Here is a 25,776-nt window from a genome sequence, read left to right on the forward strand (position 1 = left end):
GAGAAACTCAAGTTGTAGTATACCTGATAAATAATTCAGAGCACAGCAACAGTTTGGATAGTATCTTGAATGAATTTACTGCAGATGTCTTTTACCAAATGTAGATTATTGATTCCTTCCAAACATTTTATCTGATTCTTTTCTAATGTGGAGAAATTGTCACTTTTTTTCTTCATTTCTGTCAATGAATTTCTATTTGTAAGTATGTGGAAATTGAATTTTTAAAATATTTTCAGCCCTGGCCTGTGTGGCTCAGTTGGTTGCAAGTCATCCAGTGTACCAAAAAGTTGCTGGTTCAATTCCCAGTTAGGACACATGCCCGGGTTGCAGGCTCCATCCCCAGTAGGGGGCATAACGATGTTGTTTTTTCTCTGTGCCTCTCCCCCGCTCTCTAAAAAAAAATATCAATAAAAATATTTTAAAACATATTTTCAGTGTACTTTAGAAGGAGTTATTTAAGGTATAACTCCTTTATTCTAATAACATCTATTTATTATTTATTAACTTTTGATGTTGTTAATCCTCACCTGAGGATATTTCCCCCCCCCCCCTTTTTTTTTTTAGAGAGTGGGAAGGAGGAAAGAAGGGGGAGGAAGGAAAAGAGAAAGGGAAACATCCATGTGAGAGAGACATCAATTGGTTGCCTCCTGCATGTGCCACGACTGGGGCTGGGGGTTTAACCTGCCACCCAGGTACGTGTCCTTAACCAGGAATCAAACCCCTAACCCTTCAGTGCATGGGCCGATGCACTAACCACTAAGCACACAACCAGGGTGACATTTTTTTATTAAGTTACTGTGAGCCAGTTCCTATGTTTAATATTTTACATATATTATCTCTAATTCTCACAGTCACTTGCAAGATAATTGCTATTTTCAAGTTGAAGCTTAAAATGGTTAAATAGCATATCTAAAGTCATGGTGGCGGTGACAGAGGTAGGATCAAATCTACTCCAAAGTGATCTTTCCAATCTTATATCCTTATTCCTTTAGAAGACATATACTATTCAAACACCAACTGAAAGATAAATGTTTCATCTTTATTAAGGTCACAAAAATAACAAGGATATTTTAGATTTTAATGCAAATCATAGTAGGTATGATGAGGTTTTTATATTGCCTCATTATGTGAACTTAACTCCGAGCCTAAGAGAGTTGTACCCTCAACTTGACAAATAAATAGGTATTTCTTAATTTTTCACTTTCAGGGGAAATCATATTCTACATATCCTGGGAAAGCTTAATTGAACTAACTTATGGCCTTTAAATGCTTTTTTAAAGTTTTTGTTTGGTTTTGGTATCATAATTTTAACACAGCAGTGAATTGATGAGGAAATCTTGTATTTTCATGGGCTTTGTGTTGACTGACAAATAAATAGACATAACATTTGAACCAGTTTCAGATAATCTCCAGAGGGAATGTCTAAAATGCCAACTCAGGGTTATGCCACGTAATTCTTAACAGGAAACAATGGAATGATAATTGTTTCAGCAAAAGAATTACTTATATCTAATGTGAAAAAGAATTGAAGGTGTAGTCATGAAATTTTGAAGTCCCAAGAGTGAATAACACCTGGAATCTTCACTTTTCTACACACTGATTCTTTTTGTAGCCTCAGCCAAACAGCAAATATAAGACTAGCATGTGCCGAGATCTAAGACAGCAAGGAGGGTGTCCACGAGGAACAAACTGTACTTTTGCCCATTCTCAGGAAGAGCTTGAAAAGTAAGTTTTGAGAATTCTGTTGCATATGGGTTTAATTGTGGGCCATTATGAAAGTGTTATATACAATCTTAAAGTTTGTGATGCGTTTTCATGATGCAATTAACTACCTTGTTGCTTCTGGGAGCAAGGTTAACGTAAGTTAACTAGCTGAAATACATGTTTCTGCTAAGCACCTGTGTAGAATGAAAATACTCCTATGTGCAATCTTATTTGCTCCAGTTCACTTGAAGATAACAGCAAAGGCCCAGGTAAATGGTAATGCAGATTTTCTTTTTATGACTTTTGGTCTTATTTTAACATTCTTTTAATGTATCTTTTCCTTTTCTCTTCTCCGATGGGTAATTAATTCCTTTTTCTATGTCCATTTACCCCAATGGGTAAAAGCTATTTTATTTTATTATTTTTAAAAATATTTTTTATTGCTTTCAGAGAGGAAGGGAGAGGGAGAGAGAGATAGAAACATCGATGATGAGAGAATCATTGATCAGCTGCCTCCTGCACGCCCCCTACTGGGGATTGAGCCTGCAACCTGTGCTTGTGCCCTTCACCAGAATCAAACCTGGGACGCTTCAGTCCTGAGGCCGATGCTCTATCCACTGAGCCAAACCAGCTAGGGCCTGAGTATCAACTTTTAATGGACCTCTCCCTTTAAACTCAGTTTGAGCTCATTTTCTAGTCCTATGCACCCTCCTCTTCTACCTTCCATTCTACTCTGCCCCAGTGTTCCCCGATCCAACCAGTTAATTCATGTCATGTTATAAGAATCATCTTTCTGTCAGCTTTCTTTCACCTGCTTGTCTTAGTCACTGAGTTCTATCAGTTCCTATATATTTCTCAATTCTTCCTTCATCTTTCCATTCTTCCATTCTTATAGTCCAAACTATCATCCCCTTTTCCCCCTTCTTTTAATCCTCGCCTGAGGATATTTTTTCCGTTTTTTTGGTGTGGTTTTTTTTTTGTTTGTTTTTTTTTTAGAGAAAGTGGAAGGAAGGTGGTGGGGGAGTGAGAGAAACATCGACATGAGAGAGATTGATGGCCTCCTTCACTCATCCTGACCAGGGCCAGGATCAAACCTGTCACCCAGGTATATGCCTAGACCGGAAATTGAACCTGCAACCCTTTGGTCTGAGGGCCGAAGCTCTAACCATCAGGGCTATCATCCCCTTTTCTTGATACACAGTTGCCTCCTAACTAGTTTTCTTTTTTTATAAATATATTTTATTATTGATTTTTTTACAGAGAGGAAGAGAGAGGGATAGAGAGTTAGAAACATCGATGAGAGAGAAACATCCATCAGCTGCCTCCTACACACCCCCCACTGGGGATGTGCCCGCAACCAAGGTACATGCCCTTGACTGGAATTGAACCTGGGACCCTTCAGTCCACAGACCGACGCTCTATCCACTGAGCCAAACCGGTCAGGGCCTAACTAGTTTTCTTACAGCTACTGTTGCCCACCCCTATCCCATTATTTCCCACAAAATAGGGAGAACTTTGCCATAAGACTCATTGTAGATAGGTATTTTCTCATTACTATATGGATAAAGGTATAAAATCTAGATTGTGGCTCTAAGATCTTGCATCATCTAGTCCAGGGGTGGGCAAACTTTTTGACTCCAGGGCCACAATGGGTTCTTAAACTGGACCGGAGGGCCGGAACAAAAGCATGGATGGAGTGTTTGTGTGAACTAATATAAATTCAAAGTAAACATCATAACATAAAAGGGTACAGTCTTTTTTTTTTTTTTTTTAGTTTTATTCATTTCAAATGGGCCGGATCCGGCCCGCAGGCTGTAGTTTGCCCACAGCTGATCTAGTCTGTGCCTACCTTTCTGATAATTATCTCATAAACTAATCTGTTTATTTAAAAATGAGTTTTAATTTTTTGTTGTTGTTGTTGTTGTTGGTAATCCTCACCCGAGGATATTTTTCCATTGATTTTTTAGGGAGAGTGGAAGAGAGAGGGAGAGACAGAGAGGAACATTGATGTGAGAGAGACACATCAATTGGTTGCCTCCTGCACGTGCCCCAACTAGGGCCCAGTCAGGGAGAAGCCTGCAACTGAGGTATGTGCTCTTGACCGGAATCAAACCCGGGATCCTTTGGTCCGCAGTCCGACGCTCTATCCGCTGAGACAAACCGGCTAAGGCAGTGTTTTCATTTCTTTAAAATTATATAATTAACAAATTTTTAACAGAATTTTTTCAACTCTTGTATACCTTTCTCTTTATATTCCCAACTAAATTTTAATTGGTTTATTTCATTTTTATTTAGTGTACTTTATATTCCAGATAGAAAAATTTTCAGAAGGATCTCTTCCCACTCCCTCAGAAGCCTTCTTTGGATGCATGTGTACTTTGTTTGCTATTTAATATGTGCCTATATGTACAGGTGTCTGTGTGTAGGTGAATGGCATCTATATTTTCATGTGGCATCTATTAGAGCAGAGTTTGATATAGACCGTATATGATATTTAGCTGAAGAAACTTTCAAAACTGTTTCCTCCTTTTTAAATCTTTTCCCATTGTCTTTTTTTTTTAAGATATAGTGAAATAGTCATCAATACATTAATTGTTTTTAAAACAGGTATCGATTAAGGAACAAAAAGATCAATGCAACTGTAAGAACATTTCCTCTTCTAAATAAAGTTGGTGTAAGCAACACTGTCACAACCACAGCCGGAAATGTCATTTCTGTCATAGGAAGTACTGAAGCAACGGGGAAAATTGTTCCAAGTACAAATGGAATTTCCAATGCAGAAAACAGTGTTTCCCAGCTAATCCCACGTAATGCTGACAGTGCATTAAGAGCTCTGGAGACTGTGAAGAAAGTGGGGAAGGTTGGCACTAATGGTCAGAATGCTGCTGGGCCTTCTTCAGAGTCAGTAACTGAAAAGTAAGTAGTAGGTAAAAATGCTTAATATGAGTTACTTAGACTTTGTAGAAATGCCTGAGTATTTTTATTTTTCCTGAGGAAAAGCAGTTAGTAGAAGTTTTATGTAGAATGTGTCATGTAGAAACAGTACTAAATTCCAAAATAATTTGAGTGCTAGTCCTGGCTCTGTAACTGAATAGCTTTGTGACCTTGGGAAGTCACTTTAACTTGGTTTTGTTTCCCTCAATCGAAAACTGAAGAGGTTGGACCAGAATTATGTTTTTTCACACCTTCTTTCCTTAAACTTTAGGGTTGAGTCCATGGAGGTGCCAGAAAGGAATTAAGTAGAAACCTAAGCAGGTGAGAGGCTTGAGCCTCCAGCTCCTGCTTTAGTGAGAACAGTTCTAGTCTATATTCTGTAATGGTATATAGAAATTAAGAGGGAAATCTTTGGAGCCAAACTCTCTGGTTTCAAATTCTGGCTGTTCCTTAATCTGTTTTCCTCAGTTTACTCATCCATAGAATTAGTATAATAATAGTACCTACTACTATTGTGAAGATAAAATGACTTAATACTGCAGTGTGCTTTGAACAACACCTGCCACGTAGCATTTAATAAATATCTGTTATTATTATTATCATTATTATTGCCTCCATTATTGTTGTTGGATTTCAGCATAAGATTTAATTGGCAAAGGGGTTTTGGTGCTTTAAGAAAAAATTTTAAAACTTTCAGATGATCTGAAAAGTTCCACCTCTAAAATTTCATGCTTTGTTATTCTTTTATTTTAAAATCCAAGTTAAAGCATGTTCAGATTTTGTCACCCATATCTAGTGTGTCAGTATCTAGTATATACCTTCTAGGAAAAAAAACTTTACGCTAGGTTTATGCTAGGCACACAGTAAACTGCTGGTGATTTCATGTAATAAATGATGGGTAAGTAAGCATTTATATTTTTTATTTCTGCAGTTAGCATGTCATAGGGGAATTTGTTTATTAAACAATCATTATACTCTTACCTCAGGGAGATTTCAGAAATTATATATATCAGAGAACATTGTCTAGTTAGCAAATGTTACTTGCGCACTCATTCTGAATTCTATTCTTGGCACTCTTGAAAATACATGAGATGTATAAGATATCTCTGTCTTGTAAAAACAAGATGATATAGTTTTGAAGACAGCATTTACATAAATGAAGCAACATTGGAGCTACATACAAAAGGCCACATAGTGTATATTTCCATTTATTTGAATGTCCAGAATAGGCAAATCTATATAGACAGAATGTAGATTAGTGGTTCCTAGGGGCTAGGGCCAGGGAAAAAGGGAATGGGGAGTGAATACTAATGAGTACAGGTTTCTCTTGGGGTTGATGAAAATGTTTCAAAAATAGATAATGGTAATAGTTGTATATCGTGAATATACCAGAAATCACTTAAGTGCATACTTTAAAAGGGTAAATTATATCTCATTTTAAATATGATGGACCAGGAGGAAACTTTTAAAATAAATTAATACAAATAAATAAATCATATATTTATTTAATCAAGAATTATGGGTCTTCTATGTGCCAAACACCAGGCCAGCTAGTGTAGTAATGATAATGAACTGGATATACTTCCTGCCTCTAAAGGTCTTCTCGTGTAGTTTAAGAGACAGATGTAATATATAATATATTGTGAAAGGTACTGTAATGGAGTTGTGTTCCAAGTGTTTTTGGACATTAAAAAAAGAGTAATTGATTCTGCAGGGAGTCACTGTGAAAGGATTCTCAGATGTTAAGGCAATGAGCTGATTCCAAAAATAAGGATAGTTAGGAAGGAGTGGCTTCATCAATAGAAGGGGCACAGCTAAGAGCATGTCTGTATGAGAGGGGCTGCAGGAAAGGAGAGCCTAGAATCCTGAAAGTCATCCACAGCTATAGCCATCTAGCTGTCTGACTGAAAGTTGGTTTTTTCCTTAAGTCTGAATTGTTAGGGCAGCTTGCAGGATTTCTTGAGACCATGAACCTTGTCATGGATTTTGATGTCTTTTTCTTGATACATCTAAGAATTTTTCACCTCAAAGTACTGACCCATACTTACAGTATATAACATTTTGATATGAAAGGATCAGATAATCTTTGTAAAAACACTTAGCATATTGCCTGGAGTGCTCTCAATAATTGCTCAGTGTTATTTGTTATAAGGAAATTCTCATCATTTCCTTTGTTGCCTTTATTATTTTACTTCAAAGACTAAATATAGCTCTAAAATATCTTTGAACTCTAAGTCAGTATATTTCTATCAAATATTACCCCACTGTTCTTTATTTCCTACATTTTAATACCCAATTACACATAGAAGTAAACATTTACTGGACTTAAAGGCAGCACATTCTCCTTGTTGTTGTTACTCCAGCTTTAAAGGGGCTTCTCTAGTTTGAGAAAACCCTTCTAATTTAGTTGAGATACAGCATATTGAATTTCTGTATCATTAATAAGATCATTTCCTTGAGTCACCACATGTCAAGCTCTGCTAAAGTTTGGCTTTTTTGTTTTCATAATGTTTTAATTTTTCAGTTACAGTTGATAAACAATATTATATTAGATTCAAGTGTACAACATAGTGATTAGATATTTATATAATTTACAAAGTGATCACCCCATCTGTCACCATTCAGTATTATAATATTATTGACTTTATTTCCTACTAGAGGCCCGGTGCATTAATTCATGCACAGGTGGGGTCCCTTGGCCTGGCTGGCAATCAGGGCCAATCGGGACAGACTGGCCAAGGGGAGGGACCGCGGGAGGTTGGCTGTGGGAGTGCACTGACCACCAGGGGCAGCTCCGGCGTTGAGCATCTGCCCCCTGGTGGTCAGGTTACATCATAGCGGCCAGTCGTCCAGTCCTAACAGTGGCTTAGGCGTTTTTATATATAGATGATATACTTTACATGCTCGTGACTATTTTGTAACTACCAATTTATACTTCTTAATCCCTTCCCCTTTTTATCCATCACCCCAATTCCCCTTCCATCTGGCAAGCATCAAAATGTTCTCTGTATCTATGAGTTTGCTTCTGTTTTGTTTGTTCATTTATTTTTGCTTTTTTTAGATTCCACATATAAGTAAAGTCATATGGTATTTGTCTTTCTCTATCTGACTTATTTTACTTAGCATATATAATACCCTCTGGGTCCATCCATGTTGCTGCAGATGGCAAGATTTCATTCTTTTTTTTTTTTTTAACTGAGTAATATTCCATTGTATATATGTACCACTTCTTCTTTATTCATTCATCTATTGAGGGGCACTTAGATTCCTTCCATATCTTGGCTGTTATAAATAATGCTGCAATGAACATATGGGTGCATATGTCTGTTCTAATTAGTGTTTGGATTTCTTCGGGTAAATACCCAGAGTGGAATTGCTGGGTCCTTCTTTGTCTCTTGTTGTAGCCTTTGTTTTAAATTCTGTTTTGTCTAGTATAAGTATTGCTATCCTAGCTTTTGTTTTTATTTTTATGAAATATCTTTCTCCATCCCTTTACTTTCAGTCTGTGTGTGTCTTTCCAACTGAAGTGAGTCTCTTGTAGAAACATATGAAGGGTTATATTTTCTTATTCATTTAGCCACCCTGTGTCTTTTGGTTGGAGCATTTAATCCATTTACACTTAAGGTAATTGTTTCTAGATGTGTAGTTATTGCCATTTTATTATTCATATTAGAAGCCTAGTGCATGAAATTCGTGCACTCGGGGGGAGAGGTCCCTCAGCCTGGCTTGTGCCCTCTTGCAGTCCGGGGCCTCACTGCTTCTTAGCGCTGCTGTGGAGGTGGGAGAGGCTTTGTGCTCGCCAGCCGTCAGCCCAGCTTCTGACTGAGCAGCACTCCCCCTGTGGGAGCACACTGACCACCAGGGGGCAGCTCCTGCATTGAGCATCTGCCCCCTGGTAGTCAGTGTGCGTCATAGCAACCGGTCAGTCCGCAGTTTGGTCTATTTGCATATTACCCTTTTATTATATAGGGTTTTTAAAATATTTTTTTCTTCTATTCTTAAAGAAGTCCCTTTAACATTTCTCCTAATACTGGTTTGGTGGTGGTGGTGCACTTTTAGCTTTGTCTTATCTGGGAAAAGTTTGACTTTTTAAATTCTTACATTTTAAATTTGTATTTATTGAATTTAGAGAGGGGGAAGAAAAGAGATAGAGAGACATCGATTTGTTGTTCCACATATTTATGCATTCATTGGTTGATTCTTGTATGTGCCCTAACCTGAGGGCTAAACCTGCAACCTGGTCAGGGCTAAAGCTTTGACTTCTTAAAAGCCATGATGAGGTCCTGTGGAGCTGATTGCTTGGTGACTCAACAAAGAAAATCCTTTGTGGGTTTTTTTTTTTAAGATAAAAAGTTTGCGTATGTTGTGTTAATTTAATGAGTAGCTATTTCATTGGAGTTTTGTTCATCCAACAGATATTTACTACATGGCAAGAACTATTTCACTTGTCCAACAAATGTTTATTTAGTGCCTTCTGTGTGCCAGGAACTGTTCTAAGTCCTGGAGAGATAGCAGTTAACAAAATGGCGGTTCCTCTGTGTGTTTATATTTCAGCTAAGCTAACTCTTAATAGAACAACCCTTTTCATGTCTGTCTTCTTTGTCCCTAAGAATACTACTGGTAGACTGTGTTGTTTCTGTTGAAAACTTACTGAAAAAGGAATTTTTTAAATTTTTCAATAGGAAAAATTTTTGTTCAAAAGCAAGTGAAAGGAGACTGATGCATCACATTAGTGCCTGGGACTTGTTTGTATTTCTGTTTGTTCTTATCAGAGGTCTGTCACGATGCTGCTGTGAGTTAGCAGTGTTAGGTGGCAATGAAGTTCATTGCCTTAGTTGTTACTATGGAAATTCCTAAAGTATCTTTCTATTAGTTGTTTTGCTATATAATTACAAAAAATGTCTACTGAGGAAGACTTAAGAGTCATAGTGATTCATCATTTGCTTTTTGTTAAATTTTCTCTTCAGTAAAATTGGTTCTCCACCCAAGACTCCTGTAAGCAGTGTAGCAGCTACCTCAGCTGGGCCCTCTAATGTTGGAACAGAACTGAATTCTGTGCCTCCAAAATCCAGCCCATTTATAACTAGAGTACCAGTATATCCTCAGCATTCTGAAAACATTCAGTATTTTCAAGATCCAAGAACTCAGATACCCTTTGAAGTCCCACAGTACCCACAGACAGGTAAGTAATTTTAGACAGTTCTAAGAAAAAAAGAAACTGTAATATAACATTTGTTGACCTTAGATAAGTAAGTTAATAATTTATGTCTATCTAGAATATTTGCACTTAAAAAATAATCCTTTGGACTTCATGACCCCTAAATTTCTTTTTTGCCCTAAGAATATATAATTCTACATACAAATAGTTTTATAGTTGTCATTCTTATGAACTAACTATAGGGTCCATAGAAGAGCTTCAGGGAGTTCTGTAAATCCCCTGAAATGATATACAAAATGTTTGGTTTATATATTTAGGTGTAATTTTGGAAAGACAACACACAACTTATATAGATTTTGAAAAAGGTTTTAACCTCAGCTCCCAACAAGGTTAAGAATCGAAGATGTAATTATAATTACTTAATTCAAAACCTGTGGGAATAGATGCCCTAGAAGGAAATTTACCAACCATCTGTTAATAGCTGTATCATGTGTTTTTAGAAAACAAAGTAATGAATGTTAATGATTTTCATATAGTGGTGTCTTGAGAGGGTATAGCTTCTTTCAAAAGCAGGGGTAACTAAAGTAAGGTCAAAGCTTATTTTATTTTCCCACATTAAAGATTGCTTTAGACTTAAACCATTATAAAATGTTGAATTTTACTAAGATTACATTAAATATTCCTCTTTCCAATTTTTAAGGATACTACCCACCACCTCCAACGGTACCAGCTGGTGTGGCTCCCTGTGTTCCTCGCTTTGTGAGGTCCAATAATGTTCCAGAATCCTCCCTCCCACCTGCTTCCATGCCATATGCCGATCATTACAGTACATTTTCCCCTCGAGATCGAATGAATTCTCCTTACCAACCTCCTCCGCAGCCATATGGACCAGTTCCTCCAGTACCTTCTGGAATGTATGCTCCTGTGTACGACAGTAGGCGCATCTGGCGTCCACCTATGTACCAACGAGATGACATTATTAGAAGCAATTCTTTACCTCCTATGGATGTGATGCACTCGTCTGTCTATCAGACGTCTTTGCGAGAAAGATATAACTCCTTAGATGGGTATTATTCAGTGGCTTGTCAGCAGCCAAGTGAACCAAGGACAACTGTGCCTTTACCAAGAGTAAGTGATGATGGAAATAGGAATGCTGCTGTAGTGTAATGGCTAAGAACCCAATGTCTGGTGTCAGACCACCCAGGTATATATCCTCGCTCCTCCACTTACTAACTATGTGACCTATGGAAGTTACTTGACTTCTCTATGTTAGTTTTTTCATCTGTTTGATGAAAATAATAGTAATACTTACCTCATAAGGCTGTTGTGAGGATTAAATCAGAAAAACAAAGCTCTTAGAACTGGACCTGATACATATACATGCTCAGTAACTGTTGTTTGGATAGGAAACTGATGGGAAGGTAAAAAGAAATCTTCAAAATACAGGAATAGGGTTTATTTTCAGTGTCCCCACATTCATACAAATGACTTTCCAAAACCCAAAAGTGAGTGCTCAGATTTTACTTTAATATACCTTGACCCTTTCATTTAATTGTGTAGAGAATAGGCTAGGATGACTTCCCTATTGTATTTTTTGTCCCAAATATATAATAAATTGTTTACTTTATCTCCACAGAATATAATTAAATTTGTTTACTGCTCCCTACATGATTAAGATTGTTTCTTTTATCCCCCCTTAGGATCCTTGTGGTCATTTGAAGACCAGTTGCGAGGAGCAGATAAGAAGAAAGCCAGAACAGTGGGCACAGTACCACACTCAGAAAGCACCTCTTGTCTCTCCAGCTCTTCCTGTGGCAACACAGTCTCCAACACCACCTTCTCCTCTGTTCAGTGTAGACTTTCGCACTGACGTAAGCAAGGTTTCAATCGCTTGATGCAGGGATAGGTCAAACAACTGACTTCAGAGCACTCGTTCAATCCAGGCTTAGCTGTGGTGGCTATTCTGCAGTGGTTTGGTCCGCAGCTGAATTTAGTTCAACACATGTTAAATTTGTAAGCATTATCGATAGATTTTATGAGACACTGAAGACCTTTAGGACACAGTCCTTTTTTCACCAAGAATTCAAAATCTTTTCAGCAATATAGTTCTCATTATTTTTTATGGTTTTTGTTAATAATAGCATTTATATCTGCCATTTATTGAGCACCTACTTGTGCCAGACACTGTACTAAGCATTACATAATGTTATTTAATTCTCACAAAAACCTTAGGAGGTAGGTACTATCCATATTGTGCAGGTTAGGAATCCTACCCAGAGAAGTTAAGTAATTTGCCCAACTAATAAATTCAGTCTATAAGTAGCTGAGATTTGAATCTTAGTCTACCTGAGATATTTCTTCCCTACTTTACAAAAGGTGCAGAATGCCTACTGTATTATTCCTGGTGTTTTACATCACTGTAAATTATTTTTCTTGTCATCACAAAACAAGTTTTTAAACCAGGATCATTTCAATGTACTCTGGTGTTTTTAGTACTGTTATATTTAAACACACCATTTTTTAAAAACTCCTCTAGTTTATTCTCTATCCCTAGAGTTTCTAATATAAAAAGTTTTTTGAGCCTCTTCCTTATTAAAACTTTTAAACAAAAGTAGAGAGGATATATAATAAACCCATGTGCCCTCACCTGGATTCCACAGTTACCAACTCAGTGAACCTTATTTGAACCCCCTCTTCCTACTGGATTACTTTGAAATAATCCTAGACATCAAATATTTTCATCCATGAACGTTTCTTTTTTTAGCTTTAAAAAAAAATGTTTGTATTTTTTTATTTTAGAGAGGGAAGGAGAGAGAGAAACAGAGATTAATTGACCCATCTATTTTATGCATTCATTGGTTGATTCTTGTATGTGCTCTATCTGGGGATCAAACCTGCAACCTTGGTGTATCGGAACGATGCTCTAAGCAACTGGCGACCCAGCCAGGGCCCATCCATGGATATTGCAATAAACTATTGAATTTTAAAACTAGATCCAAATTTTTTTCATCAAACTTAAGACTTCTTTTTTTAAAAAATATATTTTATTGATTTTTTACGGTTAGAAAGGGAGAGGGATAGAGAGTTAGAAACATCGATCAGCCGCCTCCTGCACACTCCCTACTGGGTATGTGCCCACAACCAAGGTACATGCCCTTGACCAGAATCGAACCTGCGACCCTTGAGTCCACAGGCTGACGCTCTATTCATTGAGCCAAACCGGTTAGGGCCAAACTTAGACTTCTTAAGACCAGGTAAATATCTTGACAACAGAGTGATAGATTTGCCACTTGCTTAATAATAGAAAACTGGATTTACATTTTTTATACTATGCTTTTGAAAGTATTTCCCTGAGACTCAGATCTGCTATTAATAATATGACTTGGGATAAGTAATTTAATCTTTTTGGCCTTGAGTTTCTTATCTATTTAATTAATAAACTAGATTTAATGATTCTTTCAACTTTAGTATTCTTGTTCTATAGTTATCCTTATAGTCTCTCTAAAATTTGTCCACTTCCCCTTCTAGATCCAGAGCCTTGTTTGCATTATTTTTGTTCTTTATTTAATACTGTATGATTTATCAGTTATGTTTCTTTATTTCCTTATTCTTTTCTCCAAATGATAAACTACTTTAGGACATGGACTGTAATCTATGTGTATGTTTGTTTCCTTTTTTTTTTCTTTTCTGGAGCACCTCATACCATGTTAGAGGCATGCTATAAATGATTTGTTGATTGGTTTTAATAGTATCAGTCAGGGATTCCTAATGAGCACTTAAAGATAAAGTAAAAGGAGAAGACATTCTATTTTCTATTACTAAATAATATAAAGACAAATAGTAAAAATACTATGTGTTATTTATGACAGTTTTTTTAGTCACTGAAGTTTTAATTATTCACTATGAAGTCCTCTGTATTCTATAGTAGTTGCTTAATAGTTACAAGTGTATAAATTTAAGGTTTTTTTACTAATTGGCTGTGCCTTTTTCTATTTTTTAATCAGCTCTCTGACAGTGTGAGTGGGACAAAATTTGAAGAAGACCATCTTTCCCATTATTCTCCCTGGTCTTGTGGCACCATAGGCTCCTGTATAAATGTCATTGATTCAGAGCCCAGAGATGTGATTGCTAATTCAAATGCTGTGTTAATGGTATGATTCCAGGGGCTGGGAGGCTATTACGCATGTTGACTCAGGTTTTAGAATGTTTGAATACTTTCATCTTCATTGTTGCTATAAGTCTGAACTGAATTGAATTTAATGTTTAAATTATTTAAGCCCAGTTTGATGGTTTAAAATAGATGTTGGATTGTCATTGAGATCTACAGCTAGTGTTGAATTTAGCAGAAAACTTAATTACATGTCTTTTGAAAGCATGTGTTTGTAATACTAGCTGAAGTAATTGCCAATAATCCTATTACTGATTTTCTTTGGTTTATGCAGGACCTAGACAGTGGAGATGTTAAGAGAAGAGTACATTTATTTGAAACTCAGAGAAGGACAAAAGAAGAAGACCCAATAATTCCTTTTAGTGATGGACCTATCATCTCAAAATGGGGTGCAATTTCCAGATCTTCCCGTACAGGTTACCATACCACGGATCCTGTCCAGGCCACTGCTTCCCAAGGAAGTGCGACTAAGCCCATCAGCATATCAGGTAACCCATTTAACTAATACCTCACCTGATATACTCTAGCACAGTGTTTTTTGTTGTTGTTGTTTTTGTTTTGTTTTAATATATTTTTATTGATTTCAGAGAGGAAGGGAGAGAGAGATAGAAACATCAATGATGAGAGAAAATCATTGATCAGCTGTGGCCTGGACCCCCCCTACCCCCACCCTGGGGATCTAGTTGGCAACCTGGGCATGTGCCCTTGATCAGAATTGAACCCAGGCTGCAGAACTTCAGTCTGCAGGCCGATGCTCTATCCACTGAGCCAAACCAGCTAGCGCAGCCCTGGTTTTTGACATTTTATTTATTTATTTATTTATTTATTTATTTATTTATTTATTTTCCCCATCACCATTTATCACCTCTATGCCCGCTTTCACCTCCACTCCCACGTCCCACCCCACAGTTACCACACTGTTGTCTGTGTCCATGAGCTTTCTCTCTGTCTCTCTCTCTCTTTTTTTTTTTTTATCTCAGTTCCTCCCGTCTCCCATCCCCCAGGCTGTCTGCCTGCTCTTTATTTATGAGTCTGTCTCTATTTTGCTTGGTAGCTCAGTTTGTTCATTAAATTCCACATATGGTACTTGTCTTTCTCTAACTGGCCTGTTTCACTTAGCATAATGTTCTCCAGGTCCATCCATGCTGTTGCAAAGGATAAAGTTTTCTTTAGCGTTTTTTTTTGTTGTTGTTTTGTTGTTATCTTTAGCATTTTTTTTTAATCCTCAATTTAACAACCACAGGAAACTCAGAATTAAATGGTTTAGCCAGGGAACATGGCTCGTTGGATAAAATATGGATCTTTTGAAAAGTATCCCATTCATGCCCTAACCGGTTTGGCTCAGTGGATAGAGCGTCGGCCTGCTGACTGAAGGGTCCTGAGTTCGATTCCGGCCAAGGGCACATGCCTGGGTTGCAGTCTCAATCCCCAGTCACAGGCATACAGAGGCAGTCAATCAATGATTCTCTCTCATCATTGATATTTCTATCTCTCCCTTCCTCTCTGAAATCAATAAAAACATATTAAAAATAATAATAATAAGTAAATCTTTTTTAAAAAAAAGTATTCACATGTAGATACTGATTTTTCACTTTTCTGGTCATTGTTTCTTTCTACATTTCTGTAGATTATGTCCCTTATGTCAATGCTGTTGATTCAAGGTGGAGTTCTTATGGTAGTGAGTCCACATCATCAGCACACTATATTGAACGGTAAGGTTACTCTTAATTCTTTAGGATTTTCTATTCTCAGACTTGTATATATCCTCAGAGTACAGATTCTATCCCCAATTATTCATAAAATGTGCTTTGCTAGTTTTAACTATGTAACAACTTTCTGAAAAAATATTTACTTTTACATTTGGAATGATGACTGAAATTTTCAGGATTGATCTGTTACATAAAACATATGTAGAATATAGTTATTAATGCTTTAGCTGCTTCACTTATTTCACTTTTATTACAATAAACATATTTCTCTTTAAAGGGACAGATTCATTGTTACTGATTTATCTTGTCATAGAAAGCATTCCAGTACTGGAGACCTTTTAAGCATTGAACTTCAGCAGGTAGGTTCTGTATCACTCAGCTTTGACTTTTTAAAAAATAGAATGGTGGTTGGAAGCTAACTTTACTTTTCACCCCCATCTAGGCCAAGAGTAACTCATTGCTTCTTCAGAGGGAGGCCAATGCTCTGGCCATGCAGCAGAAGTGGAATTCCCTGGATGAAGGCCGTCACCTTACCTTAAATCTACTAAGCAAGGAAATTGAATTGAGAAATGGAGAGGTAAAGAAAGGAGCCTAACAGCTTCATGTTTAAATGGATTTGTTGTTTGCTGTTGCTGTGCATAGGTTTATGTCCTTAGTGCATTTTAGTGTGCCTTTTTCTTATATGCTTGCTTTTAAAACTTAACAGTAGCAATAAAATGTGGTCCCAGATTTCTTAAATGATTTTTTAGATCAATCATTGGAATTCCCACTTAAATTTAAAAGGGAAGCCCCAGTTTCCACAGTTATAAAATCGTTTTTTTTTTACATTACAGAGTGATTATACAGAAGATGCAATTGATACTAAGCCTGATAGGGATATTGAATTAGAGCTTTCGGCGCTTGACACTGATGAACCTGATGGACAGAGTGAACAAATTGAAGTAAGTAACACAGGTAGATGTTTAGGAGGCTTTATTCCATTGGCAACTAAAATAAAATACTTATACTGAAGGATTAACACTTTATTTTTTTAGGAGATCCTGGATATACAACTTGGTATCAGTTCTCAAAATGATCAGTTGCTGAATGGAACTGCAGTGGAAAATGGGCATCCAGTCCAACCGCACCAAAAGGAGCCACTGGAGCAGAAGAGACAGAGTTTAGGTGAAGACCATGTGATTCTGTGAGTGTTAGACAGAAAATTCATAACCATGAATATTTAAAGTGAAATAGATTCGGTGTTTAATTCATTTTTGGTTCTTTTTTATCCTGTGAGGGGAAGATCTTATGTAATGGGCAATGATTTTGGTCAGTCTAAATTTTTAGGAGAGAATAACTAAATTTGAACTAACAAAGTAGTCTGTTTTAGTAGCCTGAAATTTACTTTTTTGGGAGGTAAAAATTAGTCTTTGTGCTCTAGCATCAGGTTATACTCCTCAGTCTGATAGCCAATCTTATAAACTACAAAACGGAGAGTTAAAACCTATATGAAGGGTTTCCCTTTTTAAAAATCTTGGTAAGAGAACTTGGTTTTAATATTGCCGCTGTGTATAATTACTGTAAAAAATATGGGCTAATCTTAAACTTGATAGTTTGTTAGCCTGAAATTACTCAGTATTTTTATTATTGGAATAATAGAACATTTTTAGTGATCTCTGATACTTTTTAGTATTAAAGACATGCCTTTGAAGTTTGGTATAACTTTTCACATATGTATTAATTTTTCACTTAAAGCTAATTTGTTTTCAATGTCATTTATTTTTTTTTCTCAGGGAGGAGCAAAAAACAATTCTGCCGGTAACGGCTTGCTTTAGCCAGCCACTTCCAGTGTCCATTAGCAATGCAAGTTGCCTCCCCATCACCACATCTGTCAGCGTTGGCAACCTCATTCTGAAAACTCATGTTATGTCTGAAGATAAAAATGACTTTTTAAAACCTGTTGTTGCAAATGGGAAGATGGTTAACAGCTGAAAGGAGATTCATCTTTCAAATTTGTGACCATACCATGGAAGCATTTACACTAGCTTTTTATATATATAATATATATTATATAATGTATATTTTTTTTAAAAAAAAGATATTACTGGGGGCATCCAGTTCCTGTGGACTCTTTGATACTTCAAGCCCTCTTGCATTAGCATTATGAAAAAAGAAAAAAAGAAAATTTACTAGGGTGTAACATGTTCACTTTCCAGAAGTGATTGGAATTTGGACATTTAACTTAAGCTTCAAGCAGCTTTTTATGAGTTTGTAGCAATCCGGTGCAGTAACTGAGCCATTTCCTATTTTAAATGGCTTCTATAGAAAATTAACAACTCAGTTATTAAACTAGCAGGATCCTACAATGATACATCTAGTGAAAGTAGACTTAATTAACTTATTTATTTCTATTTTATGTTTCACTAAGAGAAATTTCCATCTCATTCCAGCTGCTTTATTTATCTTTTTCATGGGACTTTGCATGAATTTTTTTATTTTTGTTTTTTACTTTGAAGAGTGGAGTTAGATGTTCTTACCATAGAATTTTGCAGGGTTATATACTAGCTTTCTTTACTGCATTATATGTAGGAGTGTGGTGCAGTGCTTTTATCGGTAGCATTTAAATTTTTTTTAATTTTCCATTTTTCAATAATAGTTTCTGCTTTGTTAATATTTATACACAGGCTACTTGTTGAAGTAATTAAATATATAACCAAGTGCCTAAGTCTTTCAGCTGATGTACTAGATATTAAATTCTCCTAAGTTATGCAGAATCGTTTTTACAATTTTGATAAATTATGCACTAATGTAATGGCAGTTTTTTAAAATGCAGATTTAGGCCTGTACATTATTGATTCTGATGACTTGGCAAAAGAATCAGGTGCTTTCAGCTTTCTTGAGAAAACCCTGTATGTAGCGTTTGCACTGACTAACAAGATGGTATTGCTGGGTTTTTAATTTAAACTAATTATTTTGGATGTTCATTGCATTATCTTGGTTAAATATTGTTTATTGTTACTTGATGTTGGGGTTTAATTTTCCCTTTTTTTTTTTTACTGTTAGGTTGATAAGACTATGAACCATGTAATAATAGAACATTGGCTAACCTTTATTCATACTTAAAAACATGAATAATTTCTGCCCTGCTAACATGTGTTTTGACTTGGCATCTGAAAGTATGCAGTATATTCAACTAGGCATACCCCAGATTTTTTGGAGGTATTTTATTGAAACCTAAATTTCAGTCAACATGTGAAAGCAAAAGCTGGGCATTCCTTCCTGGTGATCTTACCTATGGTTTGTTTTCCCCCATTTCTTTAAGATTAGTTTGACTTTTATTACTATTTTTTTAATTAACTTCTGTGAAGTTGTTTACTCTGAAAATTGTACTGGAATATTTTAAGCCAAGCTGATCTTTCACCAGGTGTACTGTATGTAAGGGCTTTTCCTGCTAGCAAAATGCTTAAACAGGATCATGTTATTGGTCGTCTGAGCTATTTAGTTGTTTTACAAAACCACAGCATTGTATCAGATAAGATTTTGATAAAAAGTTTTGTGCGCATTTCCAGGGGCGGGAGGGTTCACATTTCCCTGAAATTTCTTGATCAGAATGAGTAAATACTGGTGTTTGATACCTGTCTTAATGAACATGCTCATAAGGTGACTGATAAGTTGTAAATATACCTGAGAAACAAAGGGGTAGTTTTGATATTCTGGTGTCAGTATGGAAGATCTTACACATTTATTTAATACTCAACTGTATGAAGATGTTTGTAACATAACAGCACAGTAGCCTTGACTTAGTTTCCTTCGGTTATTAGTACTGTACGTTTTTGCCATGGCCAGTGCTCCCTATCCCTACAAAGACTTTTTATTTATTACACTCTGTAACCTGAGATGCATAGGAACAAGAGTTTTAAACCATGTTACATTAACTTATTTCTGACATTATAAATTAGCCTAGGATATTACAGGAACATGATTGTTATGTAATTTATATCAGAACCTTTCTATAAATATGCGCTTATTACATTTGAAATGCTTCCAATGTACTTTATTTGCTGTTTGTGTTTCCAAAAAGGATATGCAAACCATAATGTCTATTTCATGGATATTTAAATAGTGAGATCTTCCATGTTGAAGGTAATGTATTTTTTTTTAAGATTTAAAAATTGCTATTTTGTTACAAAATAGATTCCTATTAACAGTTCGAGAGCTCCTTATGTGCCCTCAGGGAAAGAACCCTCTTTGCAACAGAACTACGCAAAACATCTTCAGCACGCTCTGAGGGTGGATATATACTACATAAATTGATCTTGTGTATTTAACCATATCTTTTTAATTTTAAAATCAAGATTTTGAAACGTGGTTGTGCTCTTCTGGAGGGGGTTGGGATAAACTGCTTAGGTGTTTGCCTACTTGTCCAGTGAAATTACATTTGCATCAGTGTATTTTATATACCTGCCAACCTTATTGGTATGTCTCAGAACATTAATATTAAAACAATGCTTGTCTTGCAGCAGGTGATCCCATAAAACAATAACTCCCTGTTCTTAAAAACTTACTCTCATTCTCACTAACAACATAGGAATTGTTTCTGTGTGGGATTATTCTGTATGGCATTCTTTATGTAGTAGCTATCTTGTTTCTCATGGGTTTAATGTGAAGTAAAGACATTGATTCTCTGCCACTTTAGAAGAAAGTTCAGTTTATCTGATCCTTCTTCAAAATGGTACCTGCTGATGCCATAGAAGGAAAAACACAAATCAGACATAAGATGAGACTTTTTAAAATTGGGGGCCATCCCTGTCATTTGACCCTTTTACCAACATGTGATGTATGTATGTTAGAAATCAAAGGATATAAAGCATTCGGCAAAGAAATTTATAATATTGGTGACTAAACTGCATGTGTTACCTATGCTGTAATTAGAAAACAGTAGTCTGAGGTCTGGAAAGTGGGAAATGGTGTTTTGTTTGTTTTTGTTGTTGAGTTTTGTTTTTCCACTGTTTATGTTTTTGTTTTTCAATTTCTAAGTCCCATTCTGAAGTCCATGTGCCTCATTTAGATACTGTGAATGTAGCATCAGTAGTTCTCTTTTGTTGTTTAATTTCATTTTGTAAATTCTGAGGAAGTTACACATGTATTTCTGAACAAAGCAGATTTCCTTGTCTTTGCTGCCATGACTTCATCTTTCAATACCACCTGATATACCACTGTCGTGCGTGAAAGTTGTGTATTGTATTTTCAAGAGAAGGTACTTCATTGGGTCAGTGGCCCTGATTTTTTCATAGAAGCTATTTATTCTCACAAGAGAATGAAAGAAACCTAATCTAGGACCGAAAATTTCCTTTAGTGTGGATGTAGTCACTTTCACTCAAATTTCAAGTTCTTAGTAGTGGGGCAAAAGTAAGCTCACAGTTGATCATAGAAATCTGTGAACAACTGTAAACTTACTTTTGCCCCACCCTGTTACATAAAGCACATTCCAATTTTATATGCTACCTTGAGAAAATTACAGGATGCACAGCAGTTTGTAGGAATTTAAAATGGGATCATTTAAACATTTGAAAACATTGTTTTAAAAGCCATCTAACTTGTTTTTCTTTTTTCTTTTTCTTTTTCTTTCTTTTTTTTGCATTTTAGATGTTAAAGTCATGGTTATCTTGTTAATGGGTGGAATTTGTGATGATCAGATTCAGCATGTGATTTCAACTTTGAATCTGAATATTTCTTCCCTAGTTTCTTTGAGTCATTTTCTGAGCAGACTGTCACCAGTTTTGGTGACTAGTCATTGCAGGGGAAAGTTACACTGCAACTATGTATTAGTTAACTGGAAGAACTTGTCTTGTGTTTTAGAGAATGAAGAGTGTTGATGGGATCACTTACTGTAACTCCTACATAAGAACCCCTTCTGCAAGCAGAACAAAAATTAATATGCTCAAGGAGTGTCCCGTTTTCTGGATAAATTGAATAAATTTGCTAGTTACTCCTTTATACTAGCGGTTTCTTTGTATCCCTTTGCTGGCGAGGGAATACAAGGTATCAAGGCCACTGGTCAGAGCACTCTACATTTGAGTGGATCTTATTTTTACTCCAAGAGCAGTTATTCCCCCAAGTCCAAAATTGGCAGTTGTGGTTTTTGTTTTATATAAAAATTTAAAAATATCTCCAAACCAGTGGAATACAGACACTGGCTGCACTTAGTACTGCCAAAAGACAAGGTCATTTGCATATATTCCATGGATCTGTCAAGAATTAGGCCTCACTTTATAACCCAAGGCATGGAAGTGCATGCATTCTCTTAGCTGGGCAAACAATTATACTGTAGTTGTGATACAACACATGTGGCTTTTATTTGTACTGCACATATCCACTGTACAGCCACTTGGGAGTATCGTGGTTAGCTTACAGCAACTGCTGTCTGCATTTATACTGTTTATTGCATATTCTTTTCCCTGGAAGTGAAAGAGAAATGTTTTTCTTGTTGCATTGATTACATTTTATAAATTTGCTTAGCTGGAAAGTTTGGGAAAAGAGGCCTGTTTGTCAATTGTACAACCGATTGTGAAGCTCTAGTGTGAATATTTTTACGTCTGTATTAGACATTTTCTTTGCAAATCTATTGTTCGATTGAAATGTAAATGAAATTAAAGATGGTGTACACCCATCATGTAAAAAGCAGGCACCATCTCTAAGATGGATTTAATGCTCATTTTTAAGGCATATACTCAACTTCTATTTAAAACTATAATTTAAAATAATTCTGTACAATGAAATGGGGAATATATATGGGAATAAATTCTATTCCATTTATTTCAATTTGAATTTCCAAATTGTAATGTTTCCCTTTGTGCTATAGGAATAGGATTAAGTGGGGGAAGGCTGGGACTTATAAGGCCTGTATATGGGGGGAGGGCAGAGATGGAACAATGAGGGTTGTGATGGTAGTGAATAGCGAAGAGTGAATTCTGTGTGTTTTTTCTGTAGGACTGAAGTGATGAGATATTAGCTTTGGCTGTTCACAGAATAGAGCATCATGATTTTCAGTGTTTGAGAGAAAATTGATGGAAAAAGTTTGCAGTAATTGACATGTATTTGCATGCACAAAATAAAATTATTTGTCCACCTTAAAAGTTGTTTGTTTAGTGTCAATATTAAGTTTTTGATACATTTTAGTTATCTTGATTTCCTTGATATATTTTTTGGCTTAACTAAACTCTCAGATACTTCTTAAGTTGAGATTAATATATGTATACATCATTGGGAAGGATCTGAAAGAAAGGAATAGACCAGAGAGGTTGAAATAGTCCTTAATTCGATCAGTCACGTCATTTATTCAGTGGGAGATGAGAACAAAGATAATACTAGCAGTTCAAGGTATTGAACTCACAATATTTCTCCTAGTGGAGAAAAATACACAAATAACTAATACAAAGCAATGTATTGTGGAAGTGTGAAGACAGTGCTGTGGACTCTCAGAAAATGGCCATTTTCACTGGGCCTTGACTAGTTTAATTCATTCACTTGGCTGATATATTTGAAGCCCCTGTCTGTACTGGTCTTTAAGGTTAAAGGTTAATGAAATGTGAGCCCTTTCTCTAGAAGCTCACTGTGTGAAAAAAGGAAAGACCAATCTGAATAACCAGCTCAGTGAACTATGTTCCAATGCAGGGTGTGGGGAAACTCCAAAAGGGAAATCATGAGGCAGGTAATAGCAGTGGTAAACTGGAGGAGGTACTTTGAAAAATGACCTTGGGCTAGACTTTGAAGGCTGAATAATATTTCACCAAGCAAAGATAAGAGGAGAAAACAGCCCTTCACTGTAGTTATGATCCCTTTTTTTATATTTGAGCAGTTGCCTTATCCAAGACCTCAAAACTAGCAAGTAGTGGAATGAGAATTCTGATTCAAGTCTGTCCTTGCTCTACTTCCCAGAAGCGGGTGGTGGTACGGTTGTGGTGGTGGTGGTGATAACCTATTTTAGCCATAAATGTTACTGTGGAAGGAATGTTTAAGGAATAGCTTACCTAACCTCTTAGAGCACTTAATATGTTACAGACACAGTTTTAAGGGCTGTAGGTATATTACAATCTTACCATTACCATCATTTTATAGATGAGAAAACTGAGTTAGAGTCCTTAAAGAATTTGCCCAGGGTCATACAGCTGGATGAGGTAGGTAGGGCCCTCTATGAAGGATATTGAACATCATACTAAAGACACCACTAGGGAACCCTGGAAGTTAGATGATCTGAACAACTTGGGGTGTTAGAACGATCCCTTTGGCAGTGGTGTGAGTTGAAGCTGGAGATAGATCAGCAGGGAGGCCATGTCAATGTAAGTGTAGAGCATGACCAAAGTGAGGATGGAGGGAAAGAGATGGGTTTGAAAAGAGGGAGAGAGTAATTGATGGGATTTGTTGTAGAGAGCATATCAGACATCTACACATTATTGTGGATTAAATTTGGCTTAGAATCCCAGACCTCACTGCTGAGAACACACGGTTATTTGTGAAACATGTAACCCTGGACTGACGACTGAAATCGGCAAGAAGAGGAAGAACCATGGATAGTTGATCCAGGCAAAAGAGAGGCAACGTAATGAAGGAAATGAAATTTCAGAAAGGTTTTATTTCCTGTATAGTTAATAGCCAAGTAATGATCATGCAAAGACTACATTTTTTAAATTCCTTATTGTTGAAAATATTACATATGTCCCCTTTCCCCCATTGTCCTCTCCCAGCCTGCCCCCACCCCCCAGCCAGGCCTTCAGCCCCCTCTTGTCTGTTCATTGGTTATACTTTCATGCATACAAGTTCTTTGGTTGATCCCTTACTCTCCCCCACCCCTCCCTGGACCATCCTCCCCTGCCTTCCCTCTGAGGTTTGACGGTCTGTTCGATGCTTCTCTGTCTCTGGATCTCTTTTTGTTCATCAGTTTATGTTAGGTCCAACCTGCTCATTACAATCACCTCAGGATGTTTTAAAAATCCCCAAACCCAGATCACACCCCAGACCAATTAAATCACCATCTCCAGGGGTGGAGCCAGGCCTCAGTCCTTTGGAAGATCCAGAGGTGCTCCCAAGGTGCAGAAAGGTTTGGGAACCACTGCCGTAATGAATGTAGAAGGACTGGGGGCCTGTCTCCGCTCAGGTGCATTAAAAACATCCGTCATCAAACGTCCAGGGCCATGCCGTCTTCAGAGACCCATTCAACAAGTAATTTTGAGAATGAACGATGTACTAGGCAGCAGGGACGCAGGAGTGAACTAGTTCTTCACCTCGTGAAACTTAGAGTTGGAGGGACAGACAAGAAGTAAATAAAAGGTGTATGTAGATACTGAGAAATAATACAACCAGAATGAATATAATGCAACCAGATGGTGAGCTTTTGTAAGGTGGGAGTGGTCATTCTCAGCGCTGTGGACAGTGTAGGTAGGACAGTCTATTGAACATCTATCTCCATTGGGATCTCTAACAGCTCCCACTGAACACATTCAAATCTCAGTTTCTGCTCTTCCTCCGCTCCCCAGGCTAACCCTCCATCCTCAGGGTACCGATTTCCCTGTGGAGAGGCTTATGGAAAATTATTGCTGAGCCTGGCAGGCTGCCAGGTTATCAAGGGACCACATGTATTGGACCCGCATGGCTGGGGAAACTCCATTGGATGTCCTCAAGCCATATCAGTGACCACTGCCCCTCCAATGCCATCTACTGAGAAAGCTTATCATTGTGCTCACTGCAAAGCACAGATGCTTAATGGAATTCTGTTCATTACTGCAAAGCAAGAAGGGTGAATTGGGAGCTGAGAGGCAATGAATTGTTTATCGAGACAGGAGCCATTAGAAGCTGCCTGCCTTAGCCCTCTATCTACTAAGGAAATTGAATTCATTATGAAAACCTTCCCACAAAGCAAACTCTGGGCCCGGATGGTGTCATAGGTGAATTCTATTAAACATTTAAAGAAGAAAAACACCAATTTACAGAAACTTGCAGAAAATAGAGGAGGAGGGAACTTCCTAACTGGTTGTATTAGATCAATATAACCTTGGTACCAAAACGAGACAATGACAATACCAAAAAATGCAAAATTACAGAGCAGTATTTTTGGAACAGAATAGGTT

The 25,776-nt window shown here is 36.8% G+C and overlaps 1 protein-coding gene across 4 annotated transcripts in view; it reads left to right on the forward strand.

Moving 5' to 3' along the window:
- RC3H2 (ring finger and CCCH-type domains 2) overlaps positions 1–22,788 on the forward strand; it is a 41,349-nt gene extending 18,561 nt beyond the window's left edge. Inside the window, exons 9-21 of one of the 4 annotated variants that reach the window (XM_070430731.1) lie at positions 1,613–1,725; positions 4,312–4,620; positions 9,606–9,820; positions 10,497–10,924; positions 11,497–11,667; positions 13,801–13,947; positions 14,239–14,452; positions 15,592–15,676; positions 15,951–16,032; positions 16,116–16,250; positions 16,507–16,614; positions 16,708–16,856; positions 17,446–22,788. In XM_070430731.1, coding sequence (XP_070286832.1) covers positions 1,613–1,725; positions 4,312–4,620; positions 9,606–9,820; positions 10,497–10,924; positions 11,497–11,667; positions 13,801–13,947; positions 14,239–14,452; positions 15,592–15,676; positions 15,951–16,032; positions 16,116–16,250; positions 16,507–16,614; positions 16,708–16,856; positions 17,446–17,644 — 2,355 coding nt within the window. In that variant the 3' untranslated portion in view covers positions 17,645–22,788. The remainder of the gene's footprint in view (positions 1–1,612; positions 1,726–4,311; positions 4,621–9,605; positions 9,821–10,496; positions 10,925–11,496; positions 11,668–13,800; positions 13,948–14,238; positions 14,453–15,591; positions 15,677–15,950; positions 16,033–16,115; positions 16,251–16,506; positions 16,615–16,707; positions 16,857–17,445) is intronic. The other 3 variants (XM_070430732.1, XM_070430734.1, XM_070430733.1) reach the window with 3 other exon arrangements.
- Positions 22,789–25,776: the final 2,988 nt, after the last annotated feature.

Source organism: Myotis yumanensis, unplaced genomic scaffold, assembly GCF_028538775.1.
Source record: "Myotis yumanensis isolate MYYU_CA2020_CCGP unplaced genomic scaffold, mMyoYum1.0.hap1 SCAF_12, whole genome shotgun sequence".
In the NCBI taxonomy this organism is placed as follows: Eukaryota; Metazoa; Chordata; class Mammalia; order Chiroptera; family Vespertilionidae; genus Myotis; species Myotis yumanensis.